At 40.8% G+C, this 20878-nt stretch overlaps 1 protein-coding gene across 17 annotated transcripts in view; it reads left to right on the top strand.

Annotated features, from left to right (window-relative positions):
- The window catches only part of otofa (otoferlin a), an 84162-nt gene that overhangs the window by 28908 nt on the left and 34376 nt on the right, over window positions 1–20878 (top strand). For all 17 annotated transcript variants that reach the window (XM_070987838.1, XM_070987844.1, XM_070987842.1 and 14 more), the window contains exons 3-5: window positions 4909–4997; window positions 14187–14286; window positions 17170–17369. In XM_070987838.1, coding sequence (XP_070843939.1) covers window positions 4909–4997; window positions 14187–14286; window positions 17170–17369 — 389 coding nt within the window. The remainder of the gene's footprint in view (window positions 1–4908; window positions 4998–14186; window positions 14287–17169; window positions 17370–20878) is intronic.

Below are 20878 nucleotides of genomic sequence, written 5' to 3'. Positions count from 1 at the left end.
CTAGTGTTGTTGTTTTAAGTGTCTGACAACATTATGGGAAGGATCCCTACAGACAGACCTTTTTGCTAAAGAGCAAGATTAGTTTTGTTTAACCAGAAACAGCCGTAATGTCGCTCTCGCCAAAGCCACCAGACTCCATTTACAGAAACAGTCATTTTATCATCATCAGCATTTATCACATCAAACATTTTGAACACAGAGACTTAAATATGTCAGACTTTTATCTTGTTAAAAAACAGGAATGACTGGATGAAGGGAAACTCTGGTTGTGTGACTCCTGTCCGCCATGCAGTATATCTGGTGCAGCCGCTCAGGCCCACTCGAGAACAGCCGCTGTGGTCGTGCTGCCCTCTTTCAGTCGAATATTAATTTTCACAATTGAATTCAACTGTATTTTTGAATCTAGAATACGCTCCCTCGACCAGGTAACAACCTCCCTCGACTGCCAGTGCCCCCACTTCAATAACAAACTCTTTATTTATTTATTTTTAATTTTCTCTTCATTATTGGCCATTTATTATTCATTTTTCAGTAGATATATTATTTTCATCTTTTTAATGAACCCAGCCAATATCCCAACTTTACAAGAGCTGACATTTCAAAATATCCATTACATTTATTTTTAATTCTCTCCTTATTATATTTCAAAGCATGTATTATTACTTACTTATATTATATACTTATATTTTTCTGTCTCTCATACACATACAATCATACACATAAAAACACATTTAACAGATTTTCTCTAAAACACCAGTTATAGAATATATTTTATATGCATATACGCCAAATTCTGCAAGTCACCCTGTTTTTCCTCCATCTGTCCTTATATTTTATATATATTTCATCCCTATTTCTGTCATTGTTCTAATTGTAAAATCACTGCTGTTTTGTTTTTGCACCAGTAAAAAAAAAGCTAAGAGGCAGCAGTGCTGGTTGCACCTGACTGAAGTCTGGGAAGACAAACCACAGACTGCAGGGCCTCAGGGCAGAGAGCACAGAGTGATGGTCCAATGCAGTACACACACACACACACACACACACACACACACACACACACACACACACAGATCCTTGAAGGCAGGTCTACCAGAAGCAGGTGGGAACCCCGGGATTCATTAATGGGACAATCCTGATGGATCGCTTGCCTGACAGCCCACAGTGCTTTCCTGAATAAGAGGCCAACATCAGCAGGGGGTGAATGCATTTTAAATCACCTGCCTTCATACAGCCTCCTTCCCAAGACGCATTGCTGCAGGACAGACGGCTCAGACGTGATTTACTGAATATGAATCAACACATGAATTCATCATGTTTCTAAGCTTTCTAACCAATGTTTTTTGGTCCTTAACTTAATTTTCCTGCGTTTTAACGGTTAATCAACACAGGAGAGCTGAGTCATACATCAATGTTCTGTTAGACTTTACTCATTTGCTTTTGTAAGGCTGTAATGGGTTTTGCAAATAAGGATTGCTTAGAAGTTTTTAGCACCTTTATCATCCATCATAACACACCTTTCTCATTGATGTTATCAACTTGATATTTCAGAATTTTCTACTTCCAAATGAGAAAATGCTAAAGGCAGTCCCTTAAAGTATCCATCTTCGTTAAAGCGATTCATGGTAAATGAATAGTTCTTTCTGTAAAGCCAGTAGCAACAACTCTGAAGGGAGATCTGGATATGTTCCCCAGCAAATTGAGTTTTAATTAGAAGACCATTTTCAGAAGTATTGAAAGTGAAATGTATTTTAATTTGGGATAAAACAAAAGTAATCATACGTACACATAAGCATGTCTGAGCTGTGCTATTTTAAAATCTTCTTCACTATGAATAAATGGATTATATGGACTGAAGTCGTTGGACCGGCTAAATTAGATCTCTCGTTCATTTGAATGTTTTAATCATCAATCTCAGGGCGTGGATGATGTTTGACAGGCACATCACAGACGATTTGATCCCACAGGATCCAGTTTATGGCCTCAGATCTTCACGCCATAACTCATTGTCACCATTTTTCACATTTGGTCAGATACTGAATTGGTGACACTATAGTCTTGGGTGCCCACCTTGAAACTGTGGTGATTGTGCAGGTCTTCTGTGCTGCCGGGTTGATGATGTGTGTGTGAAGCATCCACAGTTTACAATCTGCAGCTTCTTTGCAGCAACATCCATACCTGAAGCATTGTAGTCGACCATAAGCTCATTGGTTCTGCTGATACTGAGCTTCAGGTGATGTCGTTGCACCACGTGATGAAGCTGTCTTTCAGTCCTCTGTAATCCTCTGGAAAAAGTCAAGACAGCATGTTTCTCACTGGAAATTATTCAGTGGAATACACATCATACATATACATATCATACTTCTATAAGTCTGGACAGACATGGATGTGAACTGTCACTTGATTGGTTGGCAGAGATATACAACTGCAAGGCAGTGACTCTACTTATAACTGTGGTCTGATGATCTGACGTATAAAGACTGTTACTGCAGTCACTGATAACAGTAATCACATAGAAAAATTACTGAACGTAACTGTACTTGATTTATGTGAAGTGATAAAGGCTCATTCCCTATGTGACAGACTGCTAATAAACAGAGGGTTTATGTAATTTATACATGACAGCCCTTCAAGAGAGCCTGCTTACTGGTGTGAAAATAACATGGAAAGCACTGCACTGAGTGTCTGATCAGCCTAACAAAGCTAATTAGTAAAGACATCACCGAGGAGATTTGTGATGAAAATGATTCAGAACTAAGACGTGGTTATTTCCTCCTTTATTATGTCTAAGCTACATGAAATGAGCTACCTGAAAAACGAATTTCAGAGCCAATTGAAGTGAAAATGCCAAATGAGGGTTGACGTTCAAAGCTGTTCTCTCACTTACAGCTTTTTCTCAAGGACACCCAAGACATTTGAAAGAATTCATTACCACACACTTTTGCTTGGCTGCTGCTTTTTCTTGCTTTACTTTATACCAAAGAAAGCTCATCAATGCAATTTTAGCCAGTGCTGTCCACCGTGGAGATGTTTATTCTGCTAAATAAAACATTGTGATGTTTCATTCCCTCCTGAACTGCACATCTGTAGCTGGTAGAGACTATTTTAACTCAAGGACACTTCAGAGGAACATACGTACGCTGTAGTGATGTGCAGACCTGCTCATCCAAATCCACACACATGCATAAATCATCCACCCTCCGTCCACCCAAGAAAATTATTTTCTCCAAATTAGAGACGCTCACCCACAAGGATATTTCACTGCTCCTTTGCCGGTCCCTGTAGGCTATATTGCTCTTAAGATTCTGCAGAGCAGTGCAAGCTTTCCAGATGATTTCTTTATTGTCTGCTCTATTGATTAATGTGATTAATGATTTTCTGCAGTGATTCACTTCAATGATTAGAGAGACTGCTTTCAGTACTTTGAAACGTCTCAATGTTCGTACTAATGTCTCTGTAGCAAATATCGTGGGACACTCGAGCAGCAGACTTAACATCTGTGATTAAAAGCTTGACAGAGGAAGCTCTCCGGAGGAAATTACCCATGTAACTTTTGAAATAGATTTTTAAGGCAGCTGTGAAAGAGCTCAAGATTCATCAAGAGGACAGCTGTTTTACTCCAAACAGTTTCTCAGTATGAACGTGGACCGTGTGTGACCTTTTGGATGTGTAGAAAAACAGATTATTTACTCAGGAGAGTGCAGATCTCCACCAGGGGGCATGAGGGTGGGGAACAGGAAGTGCAGAGCAGGCTGTGTGTCCGGTATGTGTGCAATAGACAACAGATGTAAATTTTCAATTTCTCAGTAAAAATGCCAACAAAGAATCTGCTATCACCTTTGTGACCACCCAACGACGTCCCGAGCGGAAACAAGAATCCCAGCTGAAGCAGCTGTTGATCACTTGTGCCCCCTGCTGGCCATTTAAAGGGAGTGAGGAGTCAGCTGTCAATCACCCCATCTATGAGATGTCCTTGAACACACCGTTATAAATATGCGCAAAAAATATGAGATTGATTGGTCAAATAGTATGTCAGAGTAACCGTACACACGAGCAAACATGATCCCCTCCAGGCTTACACCTGGCGGAAATGGTTGAAGTGACAATGCCAAAGGACCTTCAAAGCTGTTTTCACTGACAAGCTTTTTCTCAAGGATACCCAAGACATTTTCAAGGATTCATTTTCACACTGTTTTTCGTGACTGCTGCTTATTGATATTCTTAGTCTGAGCTATAGAACCTGGAGATGTTTATGGTGATAAATGAAACAACGCGATGTTTTATTCCCTCCGGAACAGCATGTCTGTAGCTGGTAGAGACCATTTTCACTCAAGGACACTTCAGAGGAACATATGCACGCTGACATGACACTGTGAATCTGCTCTTGGACTTTTTTGACTTAAGGCAGGGATTTTCAGTGTCTGAGGCCCTGTGTCTGTCACTTCATGTTTACCCAACAGATATGAGAGTGGTATCGATCTTCACGTCGAGCTCTCAGAAAGAAAGACAATAAATGAATTTCCCAATATGTCAAACTATTCCTCAAATAAAAAAAATCGCTTCACTTAACATCATGTTGTAGTTGTCCTGTTTGACCTAATACTGATAGAAATTAGGATACGTTTGTTCTGAATTTGATGAATAATTTAGCAACAGAGCAGCAGAAAATTAATCTGTAAAAATTTTGTTCATCGATTATTTGTTTGTAAAAATGTCAAACGTCGTCTGGGTCAAGCTTCTCAAATGTGAGGGTCTTTGCTTTTCTGTGTTATGGATCATGCAAATTGAATATTTTCAGGTGTTGGACTATCGGTCAGACACAACAAGCATTTGCAGTCATTTTCACTATTTTCCAAACAATTTTTGGATTTACCAAGAAAATAACAATATGTATTTTTCTGCTTTTTTCAGACATTTCGATGGCCCATTGCCAGCCGGCTGGATGAAAACGAGATGCTGGAGATCCAAGTGTACAACTACAGCAAAGTCTTCTCCAACAGGTAAGGTGTAATACTGCTCCCAGCTTGTCCTTAAACCACATTCATCACACCAAACAGCATTTCGGTGTAAAGTGTTTGTGGTTTCAGTACCCTGCCTGCCTTCCTGTCACAGCCTGTGACCAATTCAGACTGTCACATGGCGCATGTTTCTCAGATGGTGCTGTGCTCCCTTAGAGCCTGCTCCAAATTGACTCAATTGTGTGTGTAACAGACTTGAAACCGCAGAGGTGGAGGTAATGAAACAGCATTAGATTCTCAGTAGCGGCCACATTTGTCACTTTGCACTCGTCGTACAATTAGATCATGAAAAACATGCAGCATCGTGTCTTATGCTGTATTTACCTGCATTGTGTGAGTGCGTTATATATAATTCTGGCTTAACAAGTTTATTTATTTAGTAAAACAAATTTTTGCCAGCATGGTTTGTAGTTTTTTTACTGACAAATCTCAAGCTGAGGAAAATGTATTTCAAGTATGAGCCATTTACAGTTCCTACATTAATGACCAATGTTCTTGAGCAATGTACTGATACTAAAAACCTGCTTCAGGGGTCCTGCAAAGCACTCTAATTACTTCTAAGAAATCACTTGAGGCAGCGGTGGAAGCTGGTTAATTTCCCTCTCCTCCTCCTCCTTATCTTCTTCTTTTCCTTGTGTTTCTTCATCTTAGTTTCCCTTGAAGTTTTTTATGTCTCCATCTGAAGAAAATGCTTGCTGGTTGTGCCAGGAAGTCTAGCCGTCTCCTGCGCTCCCAACAAACCCAATCAGGTTGTTACGGAGGCTGCATTTAACTGGACGACTGATTGATGTGTCCAGAATGAGGACACATCATGTCGCCCGCGCAGTCATTAAAACTTAGTTTGCTTGTCTCGGTGCGTATGTGGGTGGTAATGTATGTGTGTGTGTGTGCCACTGTCATTAGCTGTGTGACCTTGTCTTGTTTGCCATGTGCGAATGCAGTTGTGCTGTGAATGTGTGTACCTCAGGTGGTGACACACTTACAAAGCCGACCCAGGGCTAACAGCCGATGACAGGTGTGCAGACAGATGTTGCATCAGTTCTACATCAAGGCAGCTTTCAACTGTCATTGTGATTTTTCTGTTGCCCTGTGTTGAAGAGGAAAACAGACACAGGACAAGTACTTCACGGCCACACATGACAATTCACAGAGGGTCAGAGAGCGAGATGGCAGTGTCTGTGTACCCCTTTGGTTCAGACTGAAATATCTCCACAACTATTGGATTCACCATCATGTAGTTTTGTAGACATTCATGGTCTCCAGAGGAGAACACCGAGTGAATTTGGTGATCCCCTGACTTTTCCTGTAATGCCATGATTTTGACCTTTTCGGTTTTAGGTTATTGCCATGAGATATGATGCAGTAATTCAGGGTGCCCAGATGATGCATCCTTACTTTTTATCTAGCACCACCAGCAGGTCAATACTTCACTTAACCTGTGGAATATCTCAGCATCTAATAGATGGATTGGCCCAAAATTTTGTACAGACATTCTTAATCTCCAGATGATGAGTCCTGTTGAATTTGGTGATCTCCTGTCTTCCCCTCTAGGGCCACCATGAGGTTCACATTTGTGCTCACATTCACAATTGTGGTAACATTGGTGATTCGTTAACGTCACCAGGTCAAAATTTTGATTTGTCCAGTGCAAAACTAATGGTATTCCCATCAGCCTCAGCTGTGCTTTGCGCGAAAAGCCAGTTAAAATACATGGACTTTTAAGCACAGAAATGCTGAATTCCAGTTTTCCGGTGGGGAATTAGAGCGAAAACAAGCAAGAAAAATTGAAATGGTATTTCTATGTTTAAACCAGATGCAGTTAAGAAACTTTTTCATCCACTCACTACAATCTCAAATGCACATGCACAATATACCCAAACAGATATTCTGGCATGCAAAGACACTTAACCCACACGCATTAAGAGACACACCCACACAAACACAAGCAGGCACACATTTAAGTGGGTAAATAATTCAAGTTGAGTTATAGCTTGTGTTGTGTTCTCACACCTGCTCCATATGTCCACATTACCAGGGTAACTGATCTGCTTCATCACTGCACCAACACACTGTAAGGCCAGTGAGTCACACCCTACAGCCACAAGTGTGATCACATTACCACAACAAAAGAGAAAGCAATGATGCATGATGGTCTTTGTGCTGCAGGAGGATATAGACCATGTTTTATTATCTGTTTTCCCCTGTGGCTGACAGATCTGCCTTTATATTCTGCACGCTGTGGAGAACACTTGTGTGTGAGTTACTGAGCACGAGCGCAAAGAGGAAGTTATATGATTGTAAGAATTAGTCTGAGGTCAGTGACTCCCAGAGGGTCCATGGAGGATTATCAGCAGGTCCGTGGAATTAGAATTGAAATTATTAATGGTATTTCAGGGCATGATAGAACTGTCACTCTCTCCCAGTTCAGGGCTGAAGCCTCTGAAGTCCAGCCCAAAGACATACAAGAGCTGTGAACAAGGCTGTTGTGACTATATAGACTAGATTAGAAGGCCCTTAGAATAAAGGTTGGGGTAGTTTCCAGATACATGTACAGTATTTTGTCATTGAAAAGGTGACACTGACTCACCTGGCAGAGCCTCAGGTCTCTGACTGCAAAGCCTTTGTCATCTCTGGTCTTCAGCTCGGACATGGGGACCAGCTAAGGCTGCGTTCAAAGCAACTTTAACTGTCCATGAAAAACCGAGCTCCCTAATTCTTAAGAATGGTACTAGTCCGTTGGTGCAGCAGGGTTGCCAATGCAGAAGTCGCACAAGCCCACATTCCTATTTTGTAACATGAATACTGTGTTTCTATCGACATCACAATTGGTACGATGAAAGATAAAATAGTTGCTGCTGTGCTAGTTTTGCAGATCTATTACTTTAATTACTCTACACAGATGTAATGTCATGTCTCAAGGGTGCCTGAAGCAACATGTCCCACCAACACAGCACATTGCATTGTTTTAACACAGACTTGTTTTTGGTCTGAATGCCTGCCACAGAAAGAGACCTGTGGCTCATATGGATGCCAAAGCTCATGGTCATCAAGTATAGGGAGAAGGTACAGGTGGATATAGCCACTGTGCAGTGCAGTTAGGCTAAAATAAGGGTTAAGTATCTCTAAATTCAAGTTAAAAGAACAGATGACTGCAGAGTTTCTCAGGCTGGAGCATGAAAGCTTTTTGATTATGAAAGGTAACGAACAGGCACAAAAGAAAAGCAGAGCTGTGCTGCTACATAGCACTCATACAATGGCCGGGGATAATGGGAGGAATTTAATGAAGTATTGTTTCATGCTATTAAAACGTGGTGGGTGGTCTATGCCTGGGGAGGTGGAAAAGTTGGAAGTTCCCCGTTGTAGATCATTTGTTTTATATAAGCCTTTCATTGATTAACACGGGTATTGTAGCACCATTTATAACAGAAGAATTCATAAATCAAAAGTTAGATCACACAGCAGCCATTAAATTTCCTCCTGTGCCTTTACAATAGAAGTACAAGACTGACTGCAATAATAACTGCAGTAATTATGTGTTTTGTTTATGTAATGCTGTGTAATTCACATCACATTCACATCAATCAGAACAGCCCCAAAGAAACAGCCCATTGTGTCAAGACAAACATATCGTAACAAGGTCTTTGAGCAATCACAAAATATAATTGTAATCAATATGAAATGGATTTTTTTTTTCATTTTGTTTACTGCAACTTTTATTTTACCAGGCAAGACATTCAGAACAGCTGAATCGATGGATGCATGATTGTTTGTGATTCAGATTGCCTCAGGTTCACTGACTCAAACACTGACCCGCCAGAAAGAGCGAAATCATGGAGGTACAGAAGCTCCTTTGAAAATCATATCAAAGTCTGCAACACTTTTGAACTGTGTTCTCTGTTGTGATGAGAGTGAGTGTACAATTTCAGCACGTTAGACTTTCTGGCTTTTTTTCTTGTTTAAGTCAAAATTGGTTTTGAGTTTTATGGCAGCCAATTTCCTTAGAGGTGAGATAAGACTGTTTACAATTCTCATGGATGCTCTTTGCTCGAATAAGCTGTCCCCCGTGTTCCTCTTCTCGTGATCTTAGTGCTAAATGAAATCATGCCATTACGTTTGTTTTATTCCCTTCATGAGTTTGTCTTTATGGTTTTCACTTAGCCACAGGGCATGGAATGGTATCCTGGCAACAGTGCTTTTCTGGCTCCACAATATGTAATCCCTTCATGCTGTACACATTGAGACTCAGCAGTTTATTGCTTGGTCTTAAAATGCAAGCTTCCAAACATAAATCCGTTACTCTGTTGAATTTTATCTTGGCTTTCTTGTGCCTGAAGCTGTAGAATGAACACTGTGGATTTGTGCCCTTTTTAATTTTGTATTTCACCAGAAGCAAAAACACATTTTGTGATTATTTACATGCTTGAATAATGCATGGTTTGCCATAAAATTTGGTTCAGACATTTATGGCCTGCTCAAAATCAAAATTTCAGTGTGTCCAACATCTTGGTTTATGACCAGAATGCCTGTAAAACTAATGGCACTCACATCAACTTTAGATGTACTTTGTGTTTCTTGTTATTATAGCAAATGTTAGCATGCTGGCACACTAAACGAAGATGGTGAACATTGCAGACATTACACCTGCTTAGCTTCAGCATATTTTGGCTCTGATCAGCCTACTGTAAGTACAGCTTCACAGAGCTGCTGGCGTGGTTGTACGCTCTTAGTCTTGTTACCCTGACAGGTGACTTGAGGATTAAGTGTTTTCTCGTTGTCGGATCAATATACAAATAGAACAGTACAGTGCTTTATACATTGTTCCTGTCAATCTGTACGTCATCCCATTCATCCTCTCTGCTTCAGCATCTTCAACATTGCGTCATCGATGCCACTGTAGATGTGAATCGATGAGCAGAACTGCTTTATGAGAATATTGGATTGTCTGTATATTTTTTTGCGTGAATGTAATGAAGCACTGTTATATCATCCGCATTAGCCAAAAACAGACATTTCTCTCTGGTCATTTTATTTCTAAAAAGTTTCCCAATTAACTTGCTATAAACCTGACTATATGACAAAGTATTTTAATGCAGTAATATCAAACTAGACGATTTCATCCACAAAACACCAGGAACAGGTTCATGCAAATGCTGCAGCATACTGATGGATATCTACACTGATCCAAATTTTATATTTTTGGCTGGATGTTATAACAGCCCCATTATTTCCTCTTTCTTTCTCGCTCACCCTCTATCGACTGACAAGTGTCTGTGTTCTTATATAATTGTTTATGGTGATGTTGTCCTGCAACAGGACCAACGTTGCTGCCTCTAACCACACACCCAGATCAGCATGACATGCTGATGGACTCTGATAGCGAAAAATGAGTCTTAATAGCTTTCTCTATTTTTTGTGGTGAAAATACTCTATTATGCATGTCTGTTTGCATGTGGAAAGGCGAAACGAGTATTGATTGCGTCCATGTGAATCAATAGGTATTTATCCTTGAACACCTGTGAATCGTCTTGTGTTTAATGTCAGAGTGCTGGTGTGGGGCAGCGTGTGGCTTCTTCTCACCTCATCAAAGGCCAAATCGCACACACCTGTCAGCTGTAACATTTCCATTTCACACCGTCCTTCAGCTGAGTTTCCAGCAGCTGTGCTGGATTACTGCAACCGCTGAGAACAACTGTGTGAGACCTGGAAAAATATTTTACATTTCAAAGCTGCGCTCACCCCCTCTCCAATTCACCTGAGTCTGATATTTCGTCATAGTCATGCCTCGATTTGTATAAGAAACTTGAGGCTCTCAAAGAAAAATAGTACAAATTGAAAGGGAAGGGAGCTTTAAATTATAAAGCAGATGAAAGTAAATTGTTTGCAGAACTTCAATCAATAATGAATGCCACCTTTTGAAGTGCTAAAAAGTGAGCCAGAACATGATAGGCCCTGCACAGTTCAATTATTCAGCACTTGTACACATGTTACAATGGCTGAAAGGAAATGACAGACCATTTGCTTCGCTAAGTAGCCCTGGACATACAGTATTGATCACCACTGTCCAGGGAAGGAAAGAGCAGATTATACAAGAGTGGTTTGGCATTTTCAGAGATTTTGCTCAGAGGTGCAGAAATTTCGATTCATCTTCAAAGAAAACTTTTACTGCACAGAATCTCTGATATCCTCACAGACAGTCTTGAGGAACATCAAGCCTGCAAAGTTGAGCATGGAGTAATTCAGTGGGGAGCCTGGCAGACATGCACCTTCACAATGAAAGCATCTGCCAGTGCCTGAGGGGAAGCGCATACTTTTTTTTATACCTCAGATTCAAAGTGAAGTCAAGTTCAAATTTACCTCATTATTAAGTTTTGAAGCTCTTCTGACAACTGAAGCCTCACATTCGACTGCAGAGAAAAAAGTATGGGCGAGGACAGAGATAACAAAAGAGACTAGAGAATGTGGAGAAAGAGAATGTGGAGAAAGAGAATGTGAGTGCTGGCAACCTGCAGCTGCTGCTTGAAGGACATATGCGGACGATAGAAAACTGCATTTACAACAACAACAACAAAAAGAGAGGGAAAACCAGCATCAAAAACATGAACAATGAGTGTTTTAATTTGATTGATTTTGAGGGTCATATAGTCTTGAGACAGCAGGAAGATATGCAAAATCTGCAAACTCAGTTTCTATTATTCTGCTGGAAAGCTCAACTTGTGCTGCAATCCCTGCAAATTTCTTCTGCCTCTGTGTGTGTGCGTGTGTGCATGTGTGTGTGTGCGCCAAGTGGTAAGCTATTGATTGTGTGTGTTTGTTTTACATTATCTCTCCCTGCGGATTCATATCCAGCCAAGTGATTGTCTGCCTGTTCATCCTAATGATTGTCTAGTCGCTCCTTTGTAATATAAATTAACCTGTATGTCATGTATGCATTGAACTTAAAAACACAGCTGTGTGTGCAATCCACATGTTACCAGGGTGTGTGTATGTAAACAGAGCTAGTGACCATTATTGTAGAAATGGCATATGGCTGTGGGTCAGTGTGGGCCATGCTGCATGTTCTCTGTGTGTGACAGATTGCTCTGTGAACAACACATTGTTATGGGGGAAACTCTATAAATTATTCACCAGCTTTAATTGGCTTGCTGAATGGCCACTGTGCTGGGTTTCTTCCCACTGCTATGTTGTATGAAGGATCCTTGAGCAGTACAGAAATTAATCCTGTGCGTAATGATCGTATATTTAGCAATTATGATCAATAATAATCAATCTGTTGTGTTTCCAACCATGACAATGAAGTAAAGTGCTTATTTTGACCCAAACCACAATGTTTCCCTTAACCTAACCAGGCCATTTTTGTGCCTTAACCAAATTTTAGTAATTTATTAACAGTGGTTTGTTAGGATTTTGATTGCACAATTGGATATGTGATGGTTTAAAAATAATGTTAATTGATGCTATAGCTCTGTATCCATTAAATTTGGGTTTAATTACCTTGAAATGAGGACTTTGACATGAGGCATCAGTGTGTGCATGCTAACCAGCTAGCTCTGGCCCATCCTGTCTTGTAATACTACTGTGTACCCCAAGAGGCGATCGTCCAATAGCACAACTCAGGCCTTCCTGTCGTTTCAGCTGGAGGATTTACGCAAGCAGTGAAATTGATGCGTTTCACAAACTCTCTTTTTTTTCCATAAATGAATAAAATAAATTCACAAAATGCCAAGAAAGGTGGTGTAAACACCAACACTCCCCCCAGTGCTCCAAGTTCTTGGTCAGAGCAGATTCAGCTCATAAAGCCACTAACTGAATTTGAACGTCTTAGTTTGTAAAAGGTTTTTCTTTAAACATCAATTCAGAAGGAAAAATGTGTGTGAAAAATGAGTCTTTGTCGCCTTCATCTTTACTTAGATTAAACTGAGAGAGCTTTTCTTTGTCTTGCAAACTCCAAGAAACAACCAACATCGAAACATAAACCTTTTCATTCAGTGTGTTAGATGAATGAATGGTTTGTGAGTCTAAATCCATTTAGTTGCTTGTCCTTGGGGGCACTGATAAGAGCTGAAGAGAAGTGGCTGTGAATGCTGTGGAGAATTAGCTCTCTGAAATGTTTGCAGACCTGAGTTGCACAACACAAGCCTTTGGAATATATTATGTAGCATTCCCTTTGATGTGTTGCAGACAGTAACAATTTCATTAATTATCTCACCAAAATGTTCAAATCTATTCTTAATGGTGCTTGGTGTTGCATATCGTGAGCTGTTGTGCCTGGAGCCACAAACCAAACCAAGAACCTGAAAGTAAAAAACTGGCTTGTTGCACTCTTAGAGTACCTTTACATTTACTTTATTACTGCGATGACACAGTAAGCACTACAAGACTGCCAAATTGTTGTCATGCTAATGAGTCAGCTTGCTAGCATCATCATTTCATCATCAAAATCATCTCTGGAAAGCTTCAGTAGGACTTGAATACACCGAGCAGCTGTTGCTATGTATGTTCTGACTCTGCAAAAACAAAACAACTTTTTTTAAATACTTGAATATTGTATATATCAATTCATTGTACTGCAAAGAAAGAATGGATGAGGATCAATTTAGCAAGATTTACACACAGCTGTGTAAAAAAATAAGGACAACCAAGTGGTGATGCTGCTGTAGGTGAAAGGAAAAATTACTGACTCTGTGTGTGTGTGTGTGTGTGTGTGTGTGTGTGTGTGTGTGTGTGTGTGTGTGTGTGTGTGTGTGTGTGTGTGTGTCCATTTGAGCTATATATCTACATCCTTTGAATTGCTTTGAGGGCTGACATACTGTAATGAGCTGGTGACAGAGGCAGTATGGCATTTTTTTCATTGTCTGTCACAGCACATGTTCGTCACCAGCCGTCACAGCAGTCTGCTCATGACTGCTGTGACGGCTGGTCAGCTGACTCTCCCTCACCTAGCAGAGTGGTGGAGAACAGATGAATGAAAAAGTACTATTTGTCAGTGTTTATTAGTATAAATGAGAAAGTAGATAAACCAGCAATGTGACAATGAGACTTCATACAAAGGTAAACAGATGGTCAGCAGAGGAGAAACACAGGACAGAACAGGGCATATTGTTGTAATCTCATTTATTGATTTTATTGATTTCTGTTTACAATGACTGGATCTCTGTCTCTGCTTTCCTGCAGGCTGGTGGGGACTTTCTGTATGGTACTTCAGAAGGTGGCTGAGGAGGGACACCTCGAGCTGACCGACACACTCATTGACGACAACAACACATCAATAAAGGTAAACGCTGCTGTCACACTGGAGCGTCAACAATCCACAGGGGTCACACTTTGAAAAGGTTAGAATTTATGGAGAGCCTTCTCTGCGCTGTTGGCCACATTTGAGCAAAGCAATTAGTGTTTTTGCACAAACAACCGATATACCAAATTGCTAGTTAGCTGAGCATGTGCATCTGTGGGACCACTGTCCCCCAGCAAACTTCATAATCATCTGTCAGAATTAAAAATTCACAAAGGCTGAGAGCGACAGGCTGTACTCCAGTAGGGAACATTTGTAATATTCATTCTCTTTCTGACTCTTTCCCTACCCTCATCAGCAGAGGCTATTGTTGTTCTCTTAGCTGATGCAAAATTAAGAAAATCGGCCAGTTGTGCTAAATGAATAATCATGGCACCCAACTGTATGGAGGCATTTGCATTTAGCATCTCAAATGAAATGAAGGTAAAGGTAGGATTCTGTGAATATTTTCCTCTGGGTTGGTGGAGAACAAAACGGAGCTTAAAGCAGAGTGAATGTTTTACAACGCCAAATGAATACTGTGTTGTTACGTATCTGCTGCATGTGGAAATATGCAGCAGTGGAAAACTAGAGTCCAAAAAGCAGTTTACAAAAGCTTAAATTACACAGTAAACAGTAAAATAATGGGACTTGTGTTACAGCAGTAGAATTAAAACGAATTGTGTTAACCAGCTAAATGCTTTCATGGGAATTAAATGGAGAAATCAATACATTTGCAGCAGTTGCAAGAGGAGATGTAATAACTATCATCTCCCGTAAAAAGCATCGGCGTTGAACAAGCACCGTATTACAGCGCTTGCCATTAACGTTAATGCAGATATTTTCTATTGATTGGAAAGTGTGTTTAAAACAGCTCAACTGAGAGCGCCTCAGTGGAAAGACTGAGCGCGAGGATGCTGGTGAATATATCATTTATTATTATTATTATGTATGTGTAAAAAAAAAAGAAAAAAAAAAAGAGTCTAGTTTGTGTGAGAGAGGATTTAACCGTTTGAGGTTTTAAAGCCCTCCAGGGGGCAGAATTGTGTGAGGGGAGCTGGGAGTGCTGATGTGATGTTTCTGGGATGATGACACAGAACATGGGAGTGCTTTAGGGCTTACACACACGCGCTCAACATATGCCGACATATGTGTGAGTAGCTTCTCCTGAACACACATCAAAGCACACACACACACACACACACACACACACACACACATAAAGAAGAGGGTTTCAGCGCTGTACATCCCTGACTCCGATGTCACCTGAGAGCAACACTTTTACCTACGAATGCACTGGTGTGGTTGCCATGGTGACAACTCCAACTCCTGGCCGTCGTAGAGAGAGAGATGAGCGTAGAAAGTGGAACGAGAGCCCAGTGTATATTTTCTCCTCATCTGTCTTTGTCAGTAGAATAAATTGGCTACTCCGTAATAAAGATGAGGTCATTGTCAGGAGGATCATATTTGTCCGAACATGAGTCCCCAGAAGACAAACTACAGTGTCACTATTGTTCCTGGCCTGGATTTAGCTAATATTTACTGTCGACCTGAATTCCCCCGGCAAGTACCAGGAAGAAGAGATGATTTATAGTCCTGTTAAAGTTTGGTGCTGCCGCTGAGAGCTTTTTCTAAACAAAATTAAATGGACTGTGATAGTCAAGCCTGAGCCTTAAGGTGCTGTCTGTCGTGTAATTCAGCTGGACTTTTCCTCTATAGGTTTGGATTGGTTTATGTCCTGTCAAAGTGCCACAGTGGCTGCAGTGTCATGTTACACTATTTGTGTGTTCAGTTTCGCGGTTACAATCCAAAGAAAGAAAAACACACAAATATAAATGCATGGGTGCATACTGCACATGAAACCAGGATAGGGAAGAACTAAGTTTTCTGATATGTCCTTTTGTAGCCTATTAATAACAATACTAGAGCTATGAGTAAGGATGTTCTGATGCCCAATTTCCCTTATGATTAAATGGAGGATTAGTCAACTAGTCTCACATGCCTGCATCTCCATGAATTATTCCAGACAAACTGACACAGGAGCAGTTTTACTTTGTCCGGTGCTGGCAGCTCCACAGCAGCAATGAGGCGCTCCTTCACAAATTCTCCTTCTGAATGAGGTTTCAGCTTCTTCGCTATTAGCTCGCTCACCACAAAACTTGCCTGCAGAACACTGCCAATGTCAGAATGTGGTCTGGTGAAAGCTGCTTGTTGAGCCTCCAAACTCCACTGAAGAGCATTAACTTTATCCAGGCACCCTTATACTTGCAGCTCGTCCAGTTTAGTGTGCTTCGAGCTGTGATGACTCTTGAGATTAGCTTTTTCATTCATCCTCACAAACTAACTAGACACACTTACTTGTCTTTCGTCCATTTACCTTGCAAAGCATGACATTCTTGTTAGTCTACTATTTTATTTTTTCAAACAAATTGCTTTTTTTGTGTTTGTGAAATGCCTTGCTGATGGCCTGGAGGCCTGAGGTTCCCCACCCATGGCTTAAAAAGATAGAAACACCAAAATGATTGATGGAAAATAGAAAGATTTAATAAAACTGAATTTTAAGAGACAGTTAGAAGGAAAATATTTGATATCATTTATCACGCCTTCTCCTTGGCATTTATTAAAGCAATTTGAAATGATCTTGACAGCTGAAGGAGTAGAATTTGTGACTTTGTGACTATTGTGTTTTCAATGTTGGCATTTTAGGTGTTTCTAAATTATACATACACATCAGAAGCAGCTGAGAAAGGAGATAATGAGATCTGCTCAACAGGTGGAATTGAGTAATTTGCCACCTTAACTGCTCTGTCAGCTCTGTGGAAGTGACGGCTTATTAATCTGCTGATAACATAAGCTCATGTTTTTCTGCTTCCGTTCTGTTTATAGACCAGTGTTACCATAGAGATCAGATACCAGTCGATGGATGGCACAGTGGGAGTGTGGAGCGACGGGGAGTTCCTGGATGTTCCAGATGACCGTGATGGGATGTTTGCCTTTGAAACCGACAGCTTGCTGTCAGGACAAAGCCATGGGTCGGGGACGTCTCCTGGGAGGTCCTTACAGGGATCCATACCGACCTTCAGGAAGTGAGTCAGACATACAAACTCTCTCCGTGATGATGCAGTGACATCACGTTACAGTTCATCAGCCTGTGGAATGCAGCTGATTTGCCTCTGCACGTGAATTTGATGGCATTCCACAACAGCAAACAAGATGTGTTGTTTTAATTATGTACAGTAATAGTACTACTGAGGCATAAATGGGTTAGAAAATAACTTGGAATGCATTGAGGTTGACAGATGGATCCAGCATTCACACATTGATCAGGCTTCATGCTGTCCAGCTGATGTAACATCTGACACTATTGTGGAGGCGCGCATGTAGGGATCCTGTGCTGATAAGCATGTAGGGCCCAGACAGTGGTGCCCAAAAACCAGAGCAGATTGCTGCAAAACCACCTATGATCCACAAAAGGAAACTATAAATTCATATGGAGAACATAGAGCATATTCTGTAAAGTATATGATGTTAGTACATGATGCACAGGTAGTTGGAAGGCAGCTTTGAGTTATGTCAAAAAACAGCCATGGAGAGCTGTTTAATTGTACATAAATGAGCACGTAAATGTGTTTGAGCCTAGTCGATTGCATTGTCAAGGTCGGGTTTCATGATAAACATGATTAATGTCGATGATGTCTAGTGCAATCTCAAAATGGATTTTGGCGGTACTGAGGGGAAGTGAACCTTGTTGTAACATTGTGGCTGAAGTTGCATGGTCTGTTTATACAGTGTACAATGCAGCGCATATGGTATTCATAATGATAGACAGGTTCAGTCCCAGGCTGTCAGAGGTTATATAGACTGAGTAGGAAAAACTGCTTCTCTTTTCCTCTATGCTTTGTTACTTGGTCTTCCTCAGTGGTTTGCTTGTCGTGTTTTTGCTGAATAATATGTGAAATAATCTGTGGGTGGTATCGATTTCCACTGAAACTATCTGCACAGCCAGACCTCTGACTCCATCATTATACTGCATGTTGAATGGGCATGTGAAAAATTGTGCGTGTGTGGCGCTGAATGCGCGTGTGCATGTTTTTTGTTTTTGTTTGTTGACACTGAATGCCCAAGTTGCACTGTCTTACAGCCTGAAATTAAAAACTGTTCAGGGTCTGCCGATGTTAGACTACAAGCAGCCTGAGGAAAACAAGAAAAGTTGACTAATCTAAGTTTTAGAGCATCCCACGGGTGTTATATAACTGATACAGTATTTGGATTTGGTCGACAAAGAAAAAGGAGCTGCAGAGAAATACTATAAAAGGGTTCAATGGAAGGGAGATAAGAGTAGTCGCCAAACCCGTGAAGCTAAACTTATATTCCGCATGCAGTGTGTATGTCTGGCACTTGCATTTACATTTCCTCTCCTTTCTTCAGGTGAACAAAGCCCTCTGTCCTTGCTGCTTGATAATTGCTCCTGTCATCAAGTTGTTGTGGTTGCAGAGAGCTGTCAGTCAGACTTTGTAAAGGCTGCCGTAGGTGAATGAGTTGCTGAGAAAATACCAATAACTTCCTCTCCAGCCAACAAATCCACCTCTAATCCACCTCACTTGCCGGCCAGACTGATGGGCTTGTGGGAGAATTTTAATAGCCTTGCCACTTCTCATCCGAAGCCTTTATATCCTGAATTACCAGCTGCTCACTTTATCTCTGGTTGAGAGGTTTTCAGAATAAAACTTTCTAAAGATGTGTCATTGTGTCCGTAACTCTGACAGCCAGTTTTAATTGTTCTTCTTCTGGTAATGAAGCGTTAATGTGCTGGAGATAGTAACCAGGGATGACTCTCTTATTCCTCCAGGGAAGAGGAGGAGGAGAAAAAGAGGAGGATGTCATAAACAGTTTAGCCTCAAGGTATATTTCCTCCATCCTTCCTGCCTGTCTGACTTCCACACTTTTTCTTGTGGTGTGGTGTGTCTGTTTTACATCCTCTTTCACGCAGATGCAGTGTTTCACAGTAGTGTCACCTCATTGGTAATAGTTTTCTTTTAGTCAAATATATTTAGCAATGCTATGCAGAGTCATGTGTCCCTCCCAGGCACTATGATAATCTCAGAACCTCTAAAGGATTGCTATCAGTCTTTCTGAGAGTTTGAGCTTAAAACTTTGTGAGAACAGGAGTTATATTGTTTTTCCAAAACACTTGAGATCCATGCAAACACAGACTCCTCTATTATGGATTATTCCCATGCAGTATCATAACTGCTGTGGGTTTACTCAGTGCAGAGTGGAAGAACAAACAGGAGAGCTGTGTCTGCATGGCACACAGAGCTCAACCCACTGCTGTCTGTTGCTGTTATATCACCTGCAGCTAAAAGGTCATGTATGATGCTTACAGGAAAGTTTGTACCTGTTATAACTGTACAGTATGACTGCAGTAGAGTGCAGGTTGCTTGTTAAGACGTATTGGTTCCTCCTCATCCCCTTAATTGAGTGAAATTGCACCCAAGTTCACCATCCCACTTTTATTGCTTCTCATTTCTGCAGCCTCTGCTTCCCTCCACATCATCTCAAGGCCTGCAGGATGATTTATGGTGGCACCTATGAAGCATCTTGTGTTATCTGCGGCAACACAGTGAGCCGACTTTGCAGGGGTTATGTTATTCCTAATAAATAAATCACCTACTGCGTGGTTTTACTGCCAGTGAAGCAGATCCGCTGAATAGTGCATGCAGTGAAGCACATGTGCCAAACATGAAGAGAATGGATTTAAGGCCCCAGTTGTCATTTGATCTGCGGGCATCAAACACTGGAAAAAGAAGCAAACAATGAGATGACATGGGTTGCACACCGGAGTGTCATCAAACAGCACTGGTGTCACAGGATTTTTTTTTATTCTAAAAACAATTAATAAATGAATCGTCGTTGCTCTGCTGAAACATATTGCTGTAAATAGTCATTGTGTTTATTCAGACCATTTAAATATGCATGCTTAATTTGCATAACATCAAATCAGCCCTCAAAGGAGCCAATTCAACCAGAGCAAAGCCTCTGTGGGAAGGATAATTTACTGAAACAAGTGCAGATCTATTTATCATGATTTTTGTCAAGTGTGTGATTCATTTGTCCATCAGTATAAACTGCTGTGTCTTCAAAGACAGCTCTGACGTCACGTGTTGATGATGTATCATCTCACAGCGTTCGGATGCAGGTGGTGTGCAGTCTTTTATCTCACATCACCTTCACTCCCCTTTCAATTTTGTTGCAGCTGTTATGTTGAGACAATTTACGCATGGTAAATTCTATGGTATCATTTTTGTTGCTATGCTGTGTGCTAATCATGAACAAGTCTTGGTTTTAAATGAACCCATAAACCGACTATTTAGCTAGTGATGTGTATGCTCGTTAGCAGGACATACTCAGGTTTTCACTGTTTAGAGCAGATAACCACAAATCCCTCCCCCATACTAAAAACATGTGCCTGTTTTTGGTTTTGGAAAAGGCTGGAAAAAAGTAACTAAGCCAATAAGCCCTTGTCAGAAAATGAACAATCTTCAGCTCAGTGAGTTGAGACAATGTTGACACACTGGTCTCACAGAGAAGGCTT

This window comes from Chaetodon trifascialis, chromosome 19 (genome assembly GCF_039877785.1).
Source record: "Chaetodon trifascialis isolate fChaTrf1 chromosome 19, fChaTrf1.hap1, whole genome shotgun sequence".
Taxonomy (NCBI): Eukaryota; Metazoa; Chordata; class Actinopteri; order Chaetodontiformes; family Chaetodontidae; genus Chaetodon; species Chaetodon trifascialis.
The sequence above is the reverse complement of the archived record's forward strand: the minus strand, read 5'-3'. Positions and strand labels throughout refer to the sequence as shown.